Source organism: Dendrobates tinctorius, unplaced genomic scaffold (genome assembly GCF_039654945.1).
Source record: "Dendrobates tinctorius isolate UK_male_01 unplaced genomic scaffold, ASM3965494v1 ptg000070l, whole genome shotgun sequence".
Taxonomy (NCBI): domain Eukaryota; kingdom Metazoa; phylum Chordata; class Amphibia; order Anura; family Dendrobatidae; genus Dendrobates; species Dendrobates tinctorius.
Window position 1 is genome coordinate 26578013 of NW_027361738.1, and position 19681 is coordinate 26597693.

The 19681-nt window shown below is 41.0% G+C and overlaps 1 protein-coding gene across 7 annotated transcripts in view; it reads right to left on the reverse strand.

The window, feature by feature from the left end:
- LOC141095471 (mitogen-activated protein kinase kinase kinase 3-like) overlaps window positions 1-19681 on the reverse strand; it is a 154330-nt gene that overhangs the window by 25462 nt on the left and 109187 nt on the right. For 2 of the 7 annotated variants that reach the window (XM_073581484.1, XM_073581485.1), the window contains exons 4-9: window positions 15068-15108; window positions 11296-11395; window positions 7986-8099; window positions 7681-7795; window positions 4136-4254; window positions 2552-2625 (exon numbers count right to left, since the gene is read on the reverse strand). In XM_073581484.1, the coding sequence (XP_073437585.1) occupies window positions 2552-2625; window positions 4136-4254; window positions 7681-7795; window positions 7986-8099; window positions 11296-11395; window positions 15068-15108 (563 nt within the window). Of the gene's footprint in view, window positions 1-2551; window positions 2626-4135; window positions 4255-7680; window positions 7796-7985; window positions 8100-11295; window positions 11396-15067; window positions 15109-18079; window positions 19005-19681 lie in introns of those variants that run through there. The other 5 variants (XM_073581489.1, XM_073581488.1, XM_073581487.1 and 2 more) reach the window with 5 other exon arrangements.

The window sequence follows — 19681 nt, forward strand, 5'->3', positions numbered from 1 at the left end:
ATTGTGACAGCATTAAAACATGAATGGCAGGAAGCGGGGGGCCCAAGGACCAGTACCTGGGCCCTGTAGAAGGGTAGTGTTACGCGAAACAGCCGTCATCCAGAACACTCCCCACTTCCTCCCATTCATGTTTTAATGCTGTTGCAATAAAGGAAGATATTATGGATGGTGAGTGCCACTTGTGTTCTCTACATTTGAAGTCTTACAACTTTTTCAAGTCTATCACCACGATTTCCAAAGGATGGGGTGCATGTCCTGTGTCATATTAGGAGGTTTCCCAGTAGTGCCGGATAGTCCCTTTTTACATTAAACTGCATATATTTCAACATAGCTCTCTTAGACTTGATCAGGATGTCGTATTTGCTTTGAAAATCCATGTCAGGATAGTTGTATTATTGTTAATTAAATTTTAACTCAATCTCTGCATATCTAGCCTGGCGCACAGCTCCTCAGTGTCCCTCCTCCCTGCTGAGATCTTATACTGCCAAGTACAAGCTGCAGGTATCATTCAGGCTGACTGCGTGGAGATTGAAATAACTTATGAATTCAAATGTATTCATTCTGTCCTCTATAAAAACAGAAGAGAAAAATTTACAACGTACTCATATTTTAGGAAACACCTGTCTGTATTTTCTAGAGTCCCATTCCAATGTTGCTGACCAACCAGAAATATTCAATGCAAAAAGAGGCAGACAGGCACATCCAATAATAAAAAAAATCTTCAAGCTTTATTCCAAATACAGAGCTTTAAAAATCCATACACGGATGCTGTGGTGCAGGAACCGCTCTGACGTGTTTCTGGCACCTACTGCGCCTTTAGTCATAGAGGCATGCTCTATGTGGTTCCTGCACCACATCATCCTTGTGTGGATTTTTAAAGATATGTATTTGGAATAAAGCTTGAAGATTTTTTTTATTGTTGGATGTGCCTGTCCACCTCTTTTTTGCATTGAATATTTCATTCTGTCATTTGTTCTGCACACATCCGTGTGCAACTTGCCACAAATCTTACTCCAGTTGGAGACTGGAGTAATATTTGTGGCATAGAGAACACCGCTGCTCATTATGAATTTGACAAGTGAGCGTTGCCATGCACCTATCGCAGGTATGCCCACTAAATCAGCCATGAGCAAAAATTCCGTAAACACCAAAAGTCGCAAAATTTTAGTGCAGCCACATGTTACGTCACATTTTTGCCACTTCTCAAAGCTTTTTATGCCAGAATTGTAAAGAGTAAAACCTTCTATGAATCGGACCTATAAGATATACAATTTGTAAAATCTGGTGACAGATCCAATTTAAAGAATAAGTTCATCAGCTGTGAACAAAAGTGAAATTAAGCTAAAGGAATTGCTACAGTCTGCTTTAATTTAAAAACGCTTCCACTTGTAGCGCGAGAGCATAATTTTAATAATAAAAGGTACATGTTATAGATAATCACTGAAGAGATTAAGTGGCTGTATGGAGACTTACCTACAGGCTATGCTTCATGAGAAAAAAAAAAAAAAAAGTATATGGTAATCTCTCCTCCAGAATTGAGAAAATGGCTTCATAATAGGCAAACCAGTCAACTGTTTTGAGATCCTGTCCTAAATCAGTGCAAAGTTAAATCAAAGCAGCTAGTGATAATGCTCTAAACTGATGAGTGGCAACAACTCAGAAACACTCGTCTACACGGTGTGCAGAATTATTAGGTGAGTATTTTGACCATAACATTTTTATGCAGATTTTCAAACTCCAAGCTGTATAAACATGGATCCTTAGTGGATGAAGCAGATCAGGTGATGTGTATTTGTGTAATGAGGGAGGTGCGGCCTAAGTACAAAATAGACCAAGAAGAGAGATTTGACTGATTCTAAAAAGTCAGAAGTTGTGAAATGTTTTACAGAGATTTCTGCACTAAAGCACTCATTATGTCATGCCATAATAATATTATGAGACAATTAAAGTTCTCATGGCAGCAGGGGTAAGGCGAAAATGTTAGGAACATACTGCCCAACAACCTCACCAAGCAGCAGTAGCTGCCAAGAAGAGGTACCGGTAAGTCACAATATGTCGACTCTCAATGGACCTCTCCTGCAAACCTCAAAGGGAAATGTAGTATAAAACGTTAGTGTTCCTTGGATCTTAACCAATCAATCAAGACAGAAAAACCTTCTTTGGTAAATTAAAACCATTTTACCCTAAGTTGTGGATTGGGTATGGTCATTTACAAATAAATCCTATTTCAGCTACTATTTTAGATGTGTGTAGTCGTAGCCCGACTCATCTGAAGTGACAGCGTGAACATCATCCTCCTGCTGGGTAGAGCCAACATACAGGATTGGTAAAAAATAAGTGGAAATGTTATATGTGTTATTAAACAACATTATTTGGAACAATTCCTCTCTATTACTCAGTCTGTATTCATCAAAATGTGACTTCTTTGATTGACACAAAGATTTTTTTTTTTGCTAAAAAAAAATAAATAAACAAATACAACATTATTTGTTGTGCAGACCTTTATGGTCTCAGGTAATATGCAATTTAAATGAAAGTGTGACCTTCATACCTGTCCAACGATTGATCTAGTGACTGACAGCTACTTGATAAAGAACCATTTGGGCTGATGAAAGGATCCACAACCTAGAGAAATAGAGTAAAATACAAAACAGACATTATGTACACCTTTTTGTTCTGGGGTACAAGTGGTTGTAATAGTGACTTATGTTTTATTAGTCAATTTGAGTTTTTTTATATTAACTTTAACTTTTATTTTGTCTGTGTTCTTCTTTGTTTGACAATGTGGGTGTGATTTTCCTTATTCAGATGTTTTAACCTAATTCCTCATTTGTGACTTTTCAAAATGTCACAAATTCTTTCCAAAATTGTTAGCGAGCATCCTAGTAGACTACAAAAATCTGTATAATTTTACTTTTGTGCATATGAAAACTAATGTGCACAATCTTAAAGAATTCTGCACCTTTTATTTTTGCTTTAAAAAGGCACAAAAAAAGGTAAAAAAAAACAAAAAAAAGAAGTATCCTTGAATTTGTATAAAACTCATCAACCTGTGTAACCTACTCTGAAAAATTTGGTGCAAAAAATGGAAATGAATACCACAAGACAAGAAAGAAACATCCCCCCCAGTCACAAACCCAGTAATACAAGGGAATCGGTCACCTCCAGAAACACTATTTTATAATACTAATCTGCAGATATGTAACTGATACCTGGCTGACTGGAGCAGCGGCTACAAGGAGAAAATTAATGGTGTTGTCCCACGAACAAAGTACATTTTAATCAATAGACTTGGAATAATAATAAAAAATGTTCCTGTGCGGAGATAATCCTATAAATGTGCCCCTGCTGTGTACTGTGTAATGGCCGTGTCTGACCTTACAGGAACATGGTCTCATCATACCACAGCTCCTGGGCAGAGGAGGAAGCAAAAAAGAGTATACAGACAGGACAGCACAGGATCGCAGCTGACTGTTCTGTGAGGTAAAACATTTCCCTGTCTGTTTGTACGCAATGATTTACCTCACAGAAAGATTTTTGAATGCTCTGTAATCTCTCCCTGGAACAATGACATGCTATCAATCAATGTGCAGGTGACTGATTACAGCCGCACTCATGGTGCAGCAAGCGGTGACTTACAGACCCCTACACCGTTCTGGTGACTGGAAAACTTAATTTTCTCCCTGAAACCGATGCAACAGTATCCCTGCCAGGGATGATTGAAACACTACAGATTTGCAAGTTACCACTATAGTAAAAAGATGGCCGTGATGGGGGCTTTCGATAGGCAAATGGCTACCATGGTAATCTCATTACCTTCCTTTGTTGAAATCATGGGGGAGGAGGAGGGGGATTGGCAATAAAACTGCCCCACCCATCAAAGTGAATCACTTAAATGCCATTATCAGAGAATGACAGCAGTACCTAACCAGCAGTGATTGGAGGTAGCTCTGGTTGCTGCTGTTAGAGGCAGATTCTAGCTGTATAATACAGTTGGCTCCTGCAGTGTATGGAGTAGGCCCAGCTCCTGAGCCCGCTGTATACACCCACAACCAACAAGTCACGTACATGTACATCACATGTCAGGAAAGGGTTAAAGTTATTTCTTAATAATCTGATTAGTAATGTGTATTACCTCGGGTATGAATTCTCCCTCACTGTTAATGCTAGTTATAGATTTCTGGCGAGCAATTTGCTGCTGTTCATCGGGGACACTTCCAGGAGGAGGAGAGCTGCGGCCAGTATGTAAAGACCCTGAAGAAACATAAAAAAAGAGTAATTTAGACTTGACCCTCTGGGAACCTGTTGTCAGAATAGATCCCCTTATAAAGGACTTGTCAGCTCTTCTAATATGTCTGTCCTCCATTGGGAGTTTTAACATAGAACTCTGTGTTGTGCTGTCCCTCTATTATGTGTTACTCAATGGGTTATTTTCATCTTCAAAAATTATCCTCAGGATAGGTCGGGGTCCGACTACTAAGACCCCATCGATCCTGAGAACAGAGCTTTGAAATGCCCTGAATATGTGCACCATGGCTCCATTCATTCTCTATAAGACTACCGGTGATAACCAAAGGCAGCACTTGGCTTTTTCCGGGAGTCACATAGAAAGTGAGTGTTGCACATGTCTGGTTCCCACTCTATTCAGATCAGATAAGGCATTTCAAAACCGCATTCTCGGCTTCAGTGGGGATCCCAGCGCCCAGACCCCCAATGATCAGCAATAGGCGATAACCTCTAAAGATAGGTATAACCTTTTAATAGGTGTTCCCAGTTTAGGGAATATCCATATGTAGTCTGACACTATACATAGTCAGGGTAAGAACACACACCTACGACAAGAGAAATGGTAACAACGCCTACTAGTCATTTTTTCATAAAGTTCTAGTAGGTATAACAGAGGAAGCGTACGAATTCTCCAGAATTGTTATTGTGTGGGGAACACTAGTATTTCCTAAAAAATATATGACAAGCCCTCTTTAAATAAAATAAAAACTAGATTAACCAGAGTCATTTATATTTTAGATGATGAAACAGGGATGTAAAACTATGATGCAACATTTTTAGATGTCATTCAAACCTAAACAAAAGTTTACTGAGGAAATGAATTCAACGGACACTATAAATACACACAGACTAAGAGTCTATTAATCAATTTATCACAACAAAAACCAAGTGGCCTAGTTAGTTTCCCCAAGGTTGGGAAATCCTTAAGCTTTGCTGTGTGGTTGTTACTTGTTGAAAGTTGCCATGTAAGACCAGCAGTGCAAGAATGAGGTCGAAATGCACAAATGTTTGCTTTTCAGCAGCATTGATGGCGTATTCATCAGTGATATAAGATCTTTGACATCACTTGACAGGGCAAGGACTTAGGAAGGTTGCTCAAAAACTTGACTTGCTGTAAGAAAAATCGATTGAGGACTTCAGAATTCTCCATAGGTGTTCTGTTGGTTTCAGATCAGGAGATATATTGAATCACTTTCACCCTGTTCTTCATCAGAAATTCAACATGTGTGCGTTTTCGATTATTCATGTTGGAAAAAATGCACTTCTAACAAGGGCACAAAGTGATGATATCATCTTTTTCAATACAGAGCAGTGCATCTGTGAAGCAACAGTGTTTGTGAGAAAAAAAATTCAGAAAAATGCATGGTGCCCACAGTGAAACATGGCGGTGGCAATGTCCTTATGTGGGGCTTCCTGAGTGTTGCTGGTGTTGGGGAGTTATATTTTATTAATAGTATAATGAATTCACAGATGTACTACTCTATATTAAAAGACAAGATTCTGCCATCACTCCGTGCCCTTGGTACATGTGCACTTTTCCAATGACCCACAACACAACAATGATCTGTTTAATTCCTGAAGAAGAACACGGTGAAAGTAATTTAGTCGGCAATTATATCTCTTGATCTGAACTCAATCAAACATTCATAGGGAATTCTGAAGAGACAAGTTGAGCATCACCCTCCATCCAGCATCCAGGCTATAAAAAGGTTGTTATTTAAGAATGGCAAAACCATAGATGTTGCAATATATCCCCAACATGTACACTCCATGCCCAGAAGACTTACTGATGCCCTTAAAAATCATGGAGGTCATATAAAATACAGTACTTTTTATGTGGGGTGAGTTCACTTTTGCAGAAACTAGTCTGAGTAAAACTGAAGCTTTTGTAATGAAAGTTATATGATTGATCTTACTTACAGGTTATTGATTAAAAAATGTTCTACGAAACTCAGTCTTGTCAAAATTTTGGAAATTGTTCTTGTATTCAATGAGGTATTGATTAAAATCTTACTTTTCAAAGGGAGTGTACTAATTTATGCCAAGCATTGTAAATGATAGCCATTTATATTTTAGATGATGAAACCGGGAAGTAAAACTATGATGCAACATTTTTAGATGTCATCCAAACCTAAACAAAAGTTTACTGAGGATTTCCAAGGTTGGGAAATCCTTAAGCATTGCTGTGTGGTTGTCTGTGTGGTTGTTACTTGTTGAAAGTTGCCATGTCAGACTAGCAGTGCAATGAATGAGGTCGAAATGCACAAATGTTTGCTTTTCAGCAGCATTGATGGATTATTCGTCAATGATGCAAGACCTATTACATCACTTAACAGGGCAAGGACTTAGGAAGGCTGTTCGAAAACTTGACTTGCTATAAGAAAGAGCGATTGGGGCTTCACAATTCTCCACAGGTGTTCTGTTGGCTTCATATCAGGAGACATACTTGGTCACTGAGTCACTTTCACCCTGTTCTTCATCAGAAATTCAACATGTGTGTGTTTTGGATTATTTATGGAAAAAATGCACTTCTAGCAAGGGCACAAAGTGATGATAGCATCTGCTTTTTCAACATAGAGCAGTGCATCTGTGAAGCACTATTGTTGGGGAGAAAAAAAATGCGGGAAAATACATGGTGCCTACAGTGAAACATGGTGGTGGCAATGTCCTTATATGGAGCTTCTTGAGTGTTGCTGGTGTTGAGGGGTTACATTCCTTTAATAGTATAAAGGAATTCACAGATGTACTACTCCATATTGAGAGACAAGATTCTGCCATCACTCTGTGCCCTTGGTACATGTGCACTATTCCAATGATCCACAACACAACAATGATCTTTTGCATTTCTGAAGAAGGAAAGGGTGAAAGTGATTTAGCGGCCAAGTATATCTCTTGATCTGAAGTCAATCGAACACCTATGGGGAATTCTGAAGAGACAAATTGAGCATCACCCTCCATCCAGCATCCAGGCTATAAAAAAGGTTGTTCTTGAAGAATGGAAAATCTATAGATGTTGTAATATGTCACCAACTTGTACATTCTATGCCCTGAATACTTGGTCCTGTCCTTAAAAATCATGAAGGTCATAAATAATACTATATTTAGTATTTTGTATGTGGGGTGAATTGACTTTTGCAGAAACTAATTTGAGTAAAACTGAAGATTTTGTAATGAAAGTTATTTGATTGATCTTACTTTCATGTTATTGATTAAAAATTGTTCTATGAATCTCAGTCTTGTCAAAATTTTGCAAATTGTTCTTGTATTCGGTGAGGTATTGACTAAAATCTTACTTTTCAAAGGGTGTGTACTAATTTACGCCAAGCAGTTTAGAAGATAGACAGGTCGTTAGATAATGAATGCTTCAAGTGTGAAAAGATGTTTTTTTTTTACCGGTTGAACGTTTCCTTGCCTTTCCAGCATCCTTATACAGGGAACCCAGAATGTCTCCCATAGACCTTGACAACTTCATGTCGTGATGGTGCTTTGGTCCGACAGGTTGTAGAAACTGGAAGTTATGGAATAAGTAAAAGACATTTTCATTATGGCATTAGTACCTTGGAGTTTTAAGCAATGGCGTCCATATTAGTTGTCATCCAGCTTTCCCAAAACTGGATATAAAAGTCAGAAATAACCACATTAAATTTCAAGATTCTAACAAAAGATTAAATGGTAATGAGAGACTGGACTTTACTTACTATACTCTTAATTGGCGCTTTTGCTAATATCTTCAAGCTCTTGTGAGATGGATTCATATCCATGTGCTCTATGGCTTTATCCAGGTCGTCCTGATACTTCAGGGGTACAATTAGCTGCAAGTGGAACAGAACATATTACTACTTTTATTATTTTTAGATAATACACATTACAGGGCAGATTTCCAAATTCTATCCAGTATGTAGACAATAAGAACTTGATATTTTAACTCTAATCCATCTAGTATTTACACCATTGTTTGGTACCAAAATGCTGATGCATGTTGTCGCATTTCAAGCCAATATTATATAGAACCTGTCAGGTCTGATAACGCTATAAATCAGCAATTACAGGGTTAATGCACAGGTTAATAGCATTACGGAGGTGCCCAGCCACTGTACTGAAAGTGCGGCACTCGGGAAAATATGAACTTTGTTTCAACCAGGAGCAAGCTGGCGACTTTCAGTAATACAGGCGTATCCGGAGCAGTTACAGTGGCGTCACACCCCAGCTCCCGCCATTTCAGCAAAGCAGGAAGAAACTGGCTGGGGAATTGCGATAGCCGCCATATGTTGAGCCTTTTCAAAGGTTTTACGCAATTTTTTGGGCACAAACGCTTTGATGAATTCGGGCCTATGTCTGCATTAAAGGGAATCTGTCACCTCATTTTTGGGCTATGAGATGCGGCCACCGCCATCAGGGGCTTATCTATAGCATTCTGTAACTGTAATGCTGTGGATTATCCCCCGATGTAACCTGAAAGATAAGAAAAACACGTTAGATTATACTCACCGGGAGGCGTGGTCCAGTGCGGTGGGTGTCGCGGTTCGGTCCGGCACCTCCCATCTTCTAGCGATGACGTCCTCCTCCTTACTTCTGCCGCGGCTCCTGCGCAGGCGTACTTTATCTGCCCTATTAAGGGCAGACCAGAGTACTGCAGTGCGCGGGCGACGGGAAATGTCAAAAAGGTCCGGCGCCTGCGCACTGTAGTACTTTACTCTGCCCACAACAGGGCAGATATAGTACGCCTGCACAGGAGCTGTGGCAGAAGTCAGAAGGAGGACATCATCACTAGAAGATGGGAGGTGCCGGACCGAACCGCGACACCCACCGCACCAGACCACGCCCCCCGGTGAGTATAATCTAACATGTTTTTCTTATCTTTCCGGTTACATCGGGGGCTTATCTACAGCATTACAGAATGCTGTACATAATCCCCTGCGGTGGCCGCATCTCATAGCCCAAAAATAAGGTGACAGATTCCCTTTAATAACGATATCTGACCGAGCAGGTTCTCTTTAACAAGCAGAACATTAGGTGTTAGTAGGGTCCTCATCTAGCACAAATGCTAATATCAGGACTACGACCGCACACGGTAGGAAAGGCTATATCTTGTGGGACTTGTGCTGATATTATAGCACCATTATTTAATCATGTCCGTCACATCAATTAATGTCCAACTACCAGGTCATACCTGAAGATAGGAAATAGATCGTAATCTGTAAGTGGGCAACAGGAGCATTGTGACCAGAAAGTAGTATTTTTGCCAGAAAAAAAACAAACTGGTAAAATAGGTCTCATGTTACAGTAGTGAAGGCTTAAAGGGCATCTGTCAGCAGAATAATCCACCCATCGTTAACAGCATGTAGGACATAGAAAGTTGAATAAAATTATACCTTGATATCTACAATCAGATATCTTATTCTAGAGAAATCCACGTTTTTCTTAATATATAAATGGGTTGTGAAGATCTATGGGTTTATTTTAAATAAAAGGTGGGGTTACCAGTGAGAGACAAGGATCAGGAGAGCAGTCTGTCAGTCATTACATGAATCATACTGGTAACGCCCCCTTAAATTTAAAATAAGCAAAGGAGGCAGATTCTCAGGGAGACCTATGTCCAGCCCATAGATCTTAACAGCTCATTTACATATTAAGAAAATTGTGGATTTCTCTACGATCGTTTTGTCTAAACAGGCTATTAAATTACCACCAATTGGCTTCTAGCGGATTGGTAAATGGTTGTGTAATGGCCGCCATCAGCTAAAGTAAATGCCGCTCCTTTGACATTATCTAATTATAAATACCTGCTGGAGGTGATTGCAGACAGTACTGTATAACTCAGATGTGGCTGTTATTACAGCAGTTCGACCACTGTGCAATGGCCACTGTTGGGTATCAATGGGGCACTCCTAAAAGATCAGTATCCTAGGACGTCTTGCTTGCTGGGAGTTTGGTGGAGCTTCGCACATACACTGCAACAAAGCTGCTGCTGTGTGAAGACATCAGTGACACAGAGCTGTCTCATTCACACAGCAGAGGCTTTGTCACACAACAGATTACATCAGTGACTGACATCCCCTGTGCAGATTAGAAGCTGCAGACCCCCATCACTGGCCATCACACAGTCTGTTCTCACTGCTGCCAGCAGCCTGGGACAGTGAGGGAAGGAATTACTGATAATGAGTTATGTATTGTAATCATGGAGTGACCCAGAATACAGGACGATTTTCCCTCCTCACTAGTTTCACTTTCCATAGATCACTGTTCAGTGTGTGTCTGGGGGAGGAGCAACTGGGTGGTCTGCTCTCTGCACTGAGGCTGCTAGAGGGGGAGGATTTGTTACTGTGTGATGAGGGCTTCATGTGGACGGGGAGGGCCTGTAGCCATGGAGGGTGGGGTTGTTGCTATAGAGGGCAAGTTTGGAGTAGAGTAGGAGGTTACGACTAGTTCTCATTTCAATGCCATAACACACCCCCTCTTGGACGTTCTGTAAAGAATATCTAGAAAACCGTGCAAACTAGTGACAGAAAGTAAATTACTTATTGTCATAATTCTGCAGCCCAGATATGTACTGAGATTATGTGAAAAGCCCGGACAACCCCTTTAATGGAAACAGGCCAGGTTAGATCATGTGTATTTTATCTACAAGGAAAATGGGGGCAGAGAAACAGGGTGTCAAGGGTCTACAGGGAAAGCTAAAACGGTAAGGATTTTTAATGAGCATATTATAAACTTGTATTACTTGGATTTTTAGTAATATAAGAGCTTCTTATTAGAAAAATAGACCTCCAAACACCAGAAAAATGCACTAAAAAATCCCACATAAAATTAGCACCAAGAGGTCCAGAAATTAAGTCCATGTAGTACGGTAAATCAGCTGCACCAGATCTCTCACTTGTGTCACCCCCAGAGAGGCACTATGTGATAGACAGTATGCTAGTCCTGCAGCATTATTAACATAGAGCATGAAGTCATCACATAATAAGCGTTCTGGGATGCAAGAATCTATCAAAACAAAGCCGGCATTACCTCATTGTTTGCATAGTGCAAGTCCAATGTTTGCCCAAATACATCAGTAACTTTCTGCAGCACATCCTTAAGTTTTACTGGCCTTCTGAATTCAATGATCCTGGTGTAAGGAAAAATAAGCCCAGATATCAGTAACATTAAAATAGTTTTATCAAAATTATAATAAAATGAGATTCTATTCAACATCCTTTAAAATTAATACAGAATTAAACGTCATTATTCAGTAAAGAAAAAAAACAAAACTTTTTTTGGAACATTTTTCACTTTATAAATAAAAGTTCACACTTTTAAAAAGTGAATCTGTCACCAGGTTTTTGCTATCTCACCTGAAAGCAGTGTATTGTAGGAAAAGAGACCCTGACTCCAGTGATGTGTCATTTAGGTTACTGAATGCAGCAGTTGTGACACAGAGTTTTTTGATGCAGCAGAGCTCAGAAAGCTAACCCCGCCCACACCACAGCTTTCTGTGTACACTGCCTATTGACAGTGAGCTGCTTATCAGAGGAGGGGGCGTGGTCAGACCACTTGGCACAAGGGCACTAGTCTGGGCATTAACAATACTCTGGTGGTAAAGCATTTATTGTGTGGAAACACTAGCACACAGCCTAATAAGTGACACATTCCTGAAGTCAGTGTCTCAGCCCCTACATCATGCTGTCCTCAGATTACATAGAAAAAAACCTGCTGACAGATTCAATTTAACTATAAAAATGATAAAAATGGGAGCAGATGGTCCCTATTGATTATTTAGGGGTCCATTTGGGTCACCATTATGTTCCAGAAAGTAGAGCTTGCAGAACTGTTTCTTCCATTCTAAAACCTGACACAAAGCGGAACCCAGACACACGCTGTAATAATCAAGGGGCCCCTCTGCTTCTGTTTGCATCAGTTACACAACAGATTTTTTTTTTTTTTACACATTACTCTGTTTCTGTTCCGCTTTTAGGAACAGACAAATGGAGTAATGTATTGTCAATACGAAGTGTGAACTTAGCCTAACATAATAAATCCATAAAAGAATATCTGCCTTATGTAAGTGCATCCAGAATAAGCACACACAATTTGCATAGAGTTTGGGTGCTACGTTATCCCAGCGGTTAGCCCTATCGACATCCATAAATGGGCTTTTTAGTTCAAATCTAAATAAACATGTAGTTTGTATGTTTCTCCTTTGCACCCCTTCGCCCCACGCTTCCCCCAAAAACCATGCTAATAGATTAGTAGTCTTCTTACAAAATTAACCCTAGAATAAGAAAACTAAATTGTTAGCTCCTTCATGTAAAGAGATTGATTGACCACTGTGTGCAATGCTGCAGAATATACAACTATCTCTATAACCCTTGTTCATGTGTCCACTGGTTATTCTCCATTTTGGGATTAAAAAAAAGAAGAGGGAAACAAACATTCCAGTACAGGATACATTTATATGAAAGGGGATGGAAGTGACAAAGTGTTTTCCATCTGCCTTCTAATATCTGATCTCTCTCCTGTGTGTCTTAAGACTACTACATCCTCAGCTAAGTGATCATGTGGAGAATCAATAGATTGTAAAAATTGGTGAAGTTAGATACAGAGGACTGTGAATCTGCTGGACCCGGTACAAGCCATGCCCCTGATCAGTGCTCTCCGTAGATGACTCACATTTGCCTCTATTTCCATCCAGATCATTTGTAACTAATTCCATAATTCCCTGGAAGTGTTATTAGGTCTTATGTGCCTGAGTGAGACGTATTGCCGTCTGATGGCTGAGACATGTTAAATCTCTTGTTATATTGATGTCCAGCAACAGAAACCTCAAGGGGTAGATTTGGCAAACCGGCTGCACTTTTCCACTGTGACTATTTTAGCCTTTTCCTATTTTCCAATGTAACCATATGCATGTCTCATTTGTTTTTACCAGTTCAGATAAACCACAAGTGTTTGCGTAATAACTCAGAAAGCAAAGACTGGTTGGATTGGCTGGGACCTAAACCCTAGCCCCTTTGACGTGTCCCCTAATATTTCTATTGGCAGCCAAAAAAAAAATTGGCTTCAAAAGTGCCTGTGTGCACAGGATCAGGATAATAGCATGTTCACCTCCTCTGCAGTGAAATGATGACAGCGAGACGTCTGCCATCATCTGTCACCTTATAACTTCTACCTACACCGAGATCAGCCATAACCCTGTATCGTCACCGGAGTTGCGGATTAGGCTCGTCTAAGATAAGATGTATCATAACCAGACTGCGCAGGGCAATAACTCCTGATCAGGACTGCTACTAATAAAGAGAATTCATCTATACAGTGGCAAAAGGATCCTACAATCCTACAGCACCACACGCACATTAGACTAATGTCGTCCGAACCCGCCAATAATGACAATCTAATATGTATGGGAGCCCTGGACAAATGATTATTGGGGAGGTTAAGGATCTGGCATGCAAGATATTGGACTGAAATTTTTTTTGTTCTTCCAGAGAGGCCGTACTGGGCCTTGGCATAAAAGGGAGGCCGACCAGATAGGGATTGGGGTGAGAAATGAAATAAAAAGGATTAGGTGCACGAAGCATTAAAAATTAAAACAACGGTTACTCTATTTCGTAAAGCAATAGTACAGAGGAAAATAAGCAGCTTTCTAATAATATATCTCATCAGAAAGAATAATTTCTCTGCCAAAATTGACCAATTATCAAAATTCTCAATTCTGGAGAAGTAAAATCTGTATTCGGTGAAGACAGATTATCACATTCCTGAGATAGGAGATGGCGGCTGTTACTGATAAGATTTTGTATAGATAGGAGGATGGAGTAGCTCTACAAAATTGTGTAAATCTGTACAGGACCGAAGCCTAAAGCCCCCGTTACACACTGCGATATCGCTAGCAATATCGCTGTAAAGTCACCGATATCACTGCATGTGATACTTACCTCCGACCGGCTCCCCCGCTGGTTATCGCTGATCGCACGAGAAGCTCCTGGACCATTCCTCGTCAGCCACTTCCTGCTGCGCTTCCTGTGGCGCCGACGAGCGACGTGTGGAGCCGGGCGGGAGGACGCAGGATCGCCGCGTCTGACAGGTAAGTAGCGACCCCCGTCCCCAGCGATGTCGCTAGTGAGATCTGCCTGTGTGGCAGCTCACTAGAGACCACCTAGCGATGCACCAGCGATCCTGACAGCGTCATGTCGCTAGTCGGGATCGCTGGTGCATCCCTAGGTGTAACGGTACCCTAAGTCTGCACGGCTGAGAGAGTCAGAGGACTACATTTCTTCTCCTAATTTGTGTTGCGTTCTATAGGGTCATTCAGATCTTGTGAGGGTTAAAATACATGAATATCTACATCTTCTCAGGCTTGGATAATATTTTATTTATTTTACTCAATTATATAGCGCCATTAATTCCACAGCGCTTTACAGACATTATTGGCAATGTCCCCATTGGGGCTCACAATCTAAATTCCCTATCAGTATGTCTTTGGCGTGTGGGAGGAAACCAGAGAACCCGGAGGAAACCCACGCAAACACGGGGAGAACATACAAACTCCTTGCTGATGGTGTCCTAACCACTGAGCCGCTCATATTTGCAGAATGTGTAATCCACACACGTTCCATATAACTAAACTGCACCTAATGAATAATGCTGGTATTGAGTCACACACTGAGTTGTATCACAATGGCTAGAAACCTGTCTGCGCCCGTTCTGCATTTCCTATGGAAAGTACCAGGCACAATGGCAAGGTTTTAGGGCACTGTGTTATTAGCCAAAATGTCTGTACCTAGAATATTGTAGCGCTTACCTTTTCTCTCCATTGTATTCAAACTTGATCCGGGCGTCCTGCTGGGAGAAGATACCACACAGGTTAGTTACAGGTCAAAATGAGCAGCTCTGGAGTAAATAAACACACAGAAAATTTGGGGGAATATTCTTCCTACAGGTTTGTGTGTGTAAAAATGTAGTAGTGGGTACGTACGTATATGAGCTCTTAAAAATCTCATTCGCACGTGGTGAAAATGTTCTGTGTAGACATTGACACGTGGTGCAGATTTTGAAATCTGCAACATCTCAATTCCATCTCCAAATTTTCGTGGTGAATCTCACGCTTTGCAATGCATAGGAGGAAAGCAAAATCTGAGAAATCCAAATGGATCCCATGCAGATTTGGACAGAAAATACGGTCATGTGAATAAACCCTCAGGCTAAGGTCACACGACCGTATTTTCTCTTATCCAAGAAACTCCGATTATGCTGATCAGAGTGGGATCCTATTTTCTCGGATGAAAAGTAGATGGAAAAAAAATAATCTAATTTCTTCATCTTCTACATTCTGTCAGTACGTGAAGATGCCATACGAGCAGTTTGATTTTTTCCATGGATTCATTGACTTGCATAACCGAGAGCGATCCGAATATCGGAGGCAAACCGTTCATGCTGCAATTTTTTCCTCGGCCAAATTCAGTTCAAGGAAAAATTCAGACATGTGCACGATCCCATAGAATAAGACTGGTCTGAGTGCGAACTGATGTTTTGTCGGATCGTACTCAGACCGAAAATATGGTCGTCTGCACCGAGAAAAATCCATTATTATTCATACAATCCTGCCTATAAAAGCAGCTCTCGTCTGTTTTTATATTTTTTATATTCTATACATCACATATCTACAATGAGCAGAGTTTGGGAGAAAAGAAAAGGCACTGGCCAACATAGTTACCAGGATTTTCAGCAGACACTGATAGCAGAAGTCTTTCACTTGTGGCACACCAGCTTTTCAAAATTTGTCAAGTATATTAAGTCTAAGTTTACACAATGCAAGTGATTTTTTTGCTAACATTTTTTGAAAAATCAATAACGCTGTATTTTTAATTTTTTTATGCATTTTTTAGGAAAATAGTGGCAAAAAATGCATTGCGTGAACACAGCCTAAAAGGCCCTCACCTTTAATTTGTCTGCATATCACTTCAGCAAGGATGGCATATGAAACGCCATGCTCACACAAATTCACACTACTGACAAATTCACGCTACCGTCTTTTTCACATACGAGAAAAAAAAACAAGAAAATTTCTCATATGTGTTAAGCTCAGATTACCATCTGTCTTTAGTGTATGTGCCATTTTTTACCATCAGTGTGGTCTTAATTTTATTATTTTTTCCAGGCTTCTCTTACACACTAAACGCTAAAAAAACGGACAGCACTCAGATGACTGATGCCTAAAGCATCTGTGTGCTGTCTGTTTTTATTCATGGACCCATTGATTTGAATAGATGCTGTTGAGCCACAAGAAAAAAAAAGACGGAGGTGTGAACACTCCCATAGTCTATAATGAATATGCGTTCCATCAGTGAAAACACAGAACACAGATGTCTCCATGAACCCTAAGGGTGTGTGCACACGCTGCGGATTCTGCTGCGGATCCGCAGAGGTTTTGGCCCTGCAATAGCATTATAACCTATGGAAAACGAAAACCGCAGTGCAGACGGTGCAGATTTTACCGCGCGGTTTTGCTGAGGTTTTCAATCCGCAGAAAGAAAAAGACATGTCAATTCTTTCTGCGGATTCCGCTGCTGTTTGCCATCTCCTCCATTGTAGAGATGATAAACCGCAGGGCAAAACCGCAGGGTAATCCACAGACAAACCGCAGGTCTTCTGACCTGCAGATTTACCTGCGGATTTTACTAAATCTGCACGGACAAATCCGCAGAGCATTCCACAGTGTGTGCACACACCCTAAGGATACGTGCACACGCTGCGGATTGAAGAGCGGATTTGGCCACGCGGTTTTTGTAGGTCTGCACTGCTGTTTTGTATTCCCATAGGGAATAATGTTACTGTACACCTCAACAAAAACTGCTGCGGACCTGCAGTGGCCAAAACCGCTGCAGAACCGCAGCAGAATCCGCAGCGTGTGCACACACCTTAAGGCCACGGGCAAAAGTTGAGTATTTGCACAGTATTTTTAGCTCAGTATTTGTAAGCCAAAACCAGCAGTGGGACAAATCAGAGGAAAAGTACAATAGAAACACGTCACCACTAGAGTTGAGCGACTTTGGTCGGATCGGGTATCGTGAAACCGAACTGAAACAAAATTTGAGTCAGATGAAACTGGTCCGACTAGGGCAAAAAAAGTCAGAGTTTCGTCCGAAACCCGACCCCAGTGCAAGTCAATGGGGAATAAAAGTCGGCATTGAGCGGATGAATGCCCTAGTCGGACCAGTTTCATCTGACTCAAATTTTGTTTCAGTTGGGTTTCACAAAACCCGATCCGACCAAAGTCGCTCAACTCTAGTCACCACTCCTAATTTTGGCTTAAAATTACTGGGGTAAAAAAAAATTTGCCAAATACTTAATGTGTGCTTGAGGCCTACGTGTGTTTTCTGTGGTTTTATATTTGGTCAAGTACAGTTACTTAACGAAAAATGACAAAACATCAGCTGAATAAAGGTTTCCAGATAAAAAAAAGATGCTTTTCTTTCTACGATTAAGGGGTCAAACAGGCAAGCATATATCAGTTTTGTGCCATGGACCCAATTAAAGTCATAGTGCAATTTCACTTGGCCAATAGAAAAGCTGCCAATGTGACCCAGGCCTAAGAAAAAAAATTAAGTAAACCGAAAAGTAAAGCTAGGTTCACACTTGCATTGAAGACTAAAGTCAATGGGGGTATGTTTGGGAGCGTATTTTTTTTTTTTTCCAAGTTCTGTTTTTCTAAAGTGTGAAGCGTGCAAAAAAAAAAGTAACGAAGAGATGCTAAAAAGATGCTGCACAACATTGTATATAGAACATTATCAGTCCCCCCAAACCATGTAGATACCGCTGGTCTCGCAGGCCAGATGGACTGGTTACTTGCGTCTCAGTGACACACCTCAATGTCTCTTGATTGGAAAATAATCACTGTTGTGTGGGCGGCCTGAAGAATTTCATGTATTTACAACTTGTCTGCAAGCCGAGAACATAAAAGCCTCAAGTTTCCATAATCTCATTCTCCTGATGACGAGGAGAGAGAAAGTTCCTCCTATTTTCTCTCAATGAGCGCTGAATAATATACAGCTGTTAAAACTTACGTCTTAACCCCTGCACTGACAGCTGACATCTCACCACTTACGAGAATACATAACGGATTGGCCTTTGTAGTTTTTATTTTTATGCTGATTTTATTCAATGAATAAGATATCACTGATGCAAATTAATTTGAGATACAAATATCAGTGATTTCAGGTCTACAAATTACTGGATCGCTCTTGTGTAACCAGTTGTTCAGGTTTCTTTTTTTGCGTCATATTCACTTTTTTTTTTTTTAAAGTCCCTTTAGTTTGCCATTGTGTGTGGAGGTTTAGGATTTCCAGATGGTTTCTCCTAATCTAATTCATCATTTGTAACTTTTCACAAACGTACTCCAGTATTACCCTCCAACCCTGGACGCTGGAATAATTTTATGTGCACCAGAATATTTTGTGCAATTTTGCAAAATGTGCATTTTTTTATATTAAAAAGTTGAAAAATGGTTAAAGACAAAAAATAATAATTTTTGACTTTGCACAAAAGACATGATCCATGTGCACTACTTTGAAGAATTATGCACACAAAACAGCAACGAACACTTCAAAACATACAAGAAATGGGTCTTCAAAAACTAACCTGCAAAGGATGAATGGGGTCTATAATCTATTCTGTGTATAAAAACTAGCCCTGCTAAATATTACCACAAGGAGTAAGCATAGCTCCCAACCGTCCCGATTCTCGCGGGACAGTCCCGTTTTTTACCCCCCACCCGCGTCCCGCCCGGGACTCTATTTTTCCCATACTGCACTGAGCCGCCACGCCCCCCATGCACCAACCCCATCCTCGTCCTCCGAGAGAGCCACCACAGCCTCCAATGACGTCCTAGGCTATTCTGTGGCTGTGTGCATAGGACCTGTGATGAGGTCACAGGAGGGGAGGAGTCAGGGGTCACATAATCGGGGCCTCCGTGTCTGCACTCTGCAGGACTCTGCTGTGCTGGTTGTCATGGTGCTGGATGAGGTAAAGTTTCTGTGTGTGGTCAGGAGGGGTTTACAGTGTGGATGCAGCAGAGCCGTATGTGTACGAGGTGTACGGAGCGGAGCCATTTGTGTACGAGGTGTACGGAGTGGAGCCGCATGTGTAGAAGGTGTACAGAGCGGAGCCGCGTGTATACGAGGTGTAAGGAGCAGAGCCATATACGTATGAGGTGTATGGAGCGGAGCTGCGTGTGTACGAGGTGTACGGAGCCACGTGTGTATGAGGTGTACGGGGCGGAGCCGTGTGTGTACAAGGTGTGAGGAGCAGAGTCGTGTGTGTACTTGGTGTACTGAGCGGAGCTGCTTGTGTATGGGGTATGCGGAGCGGAGCCGTGTGTGTATGGGGTGTGTGGAGCAGAGCCGTGTGTGTACGGGAT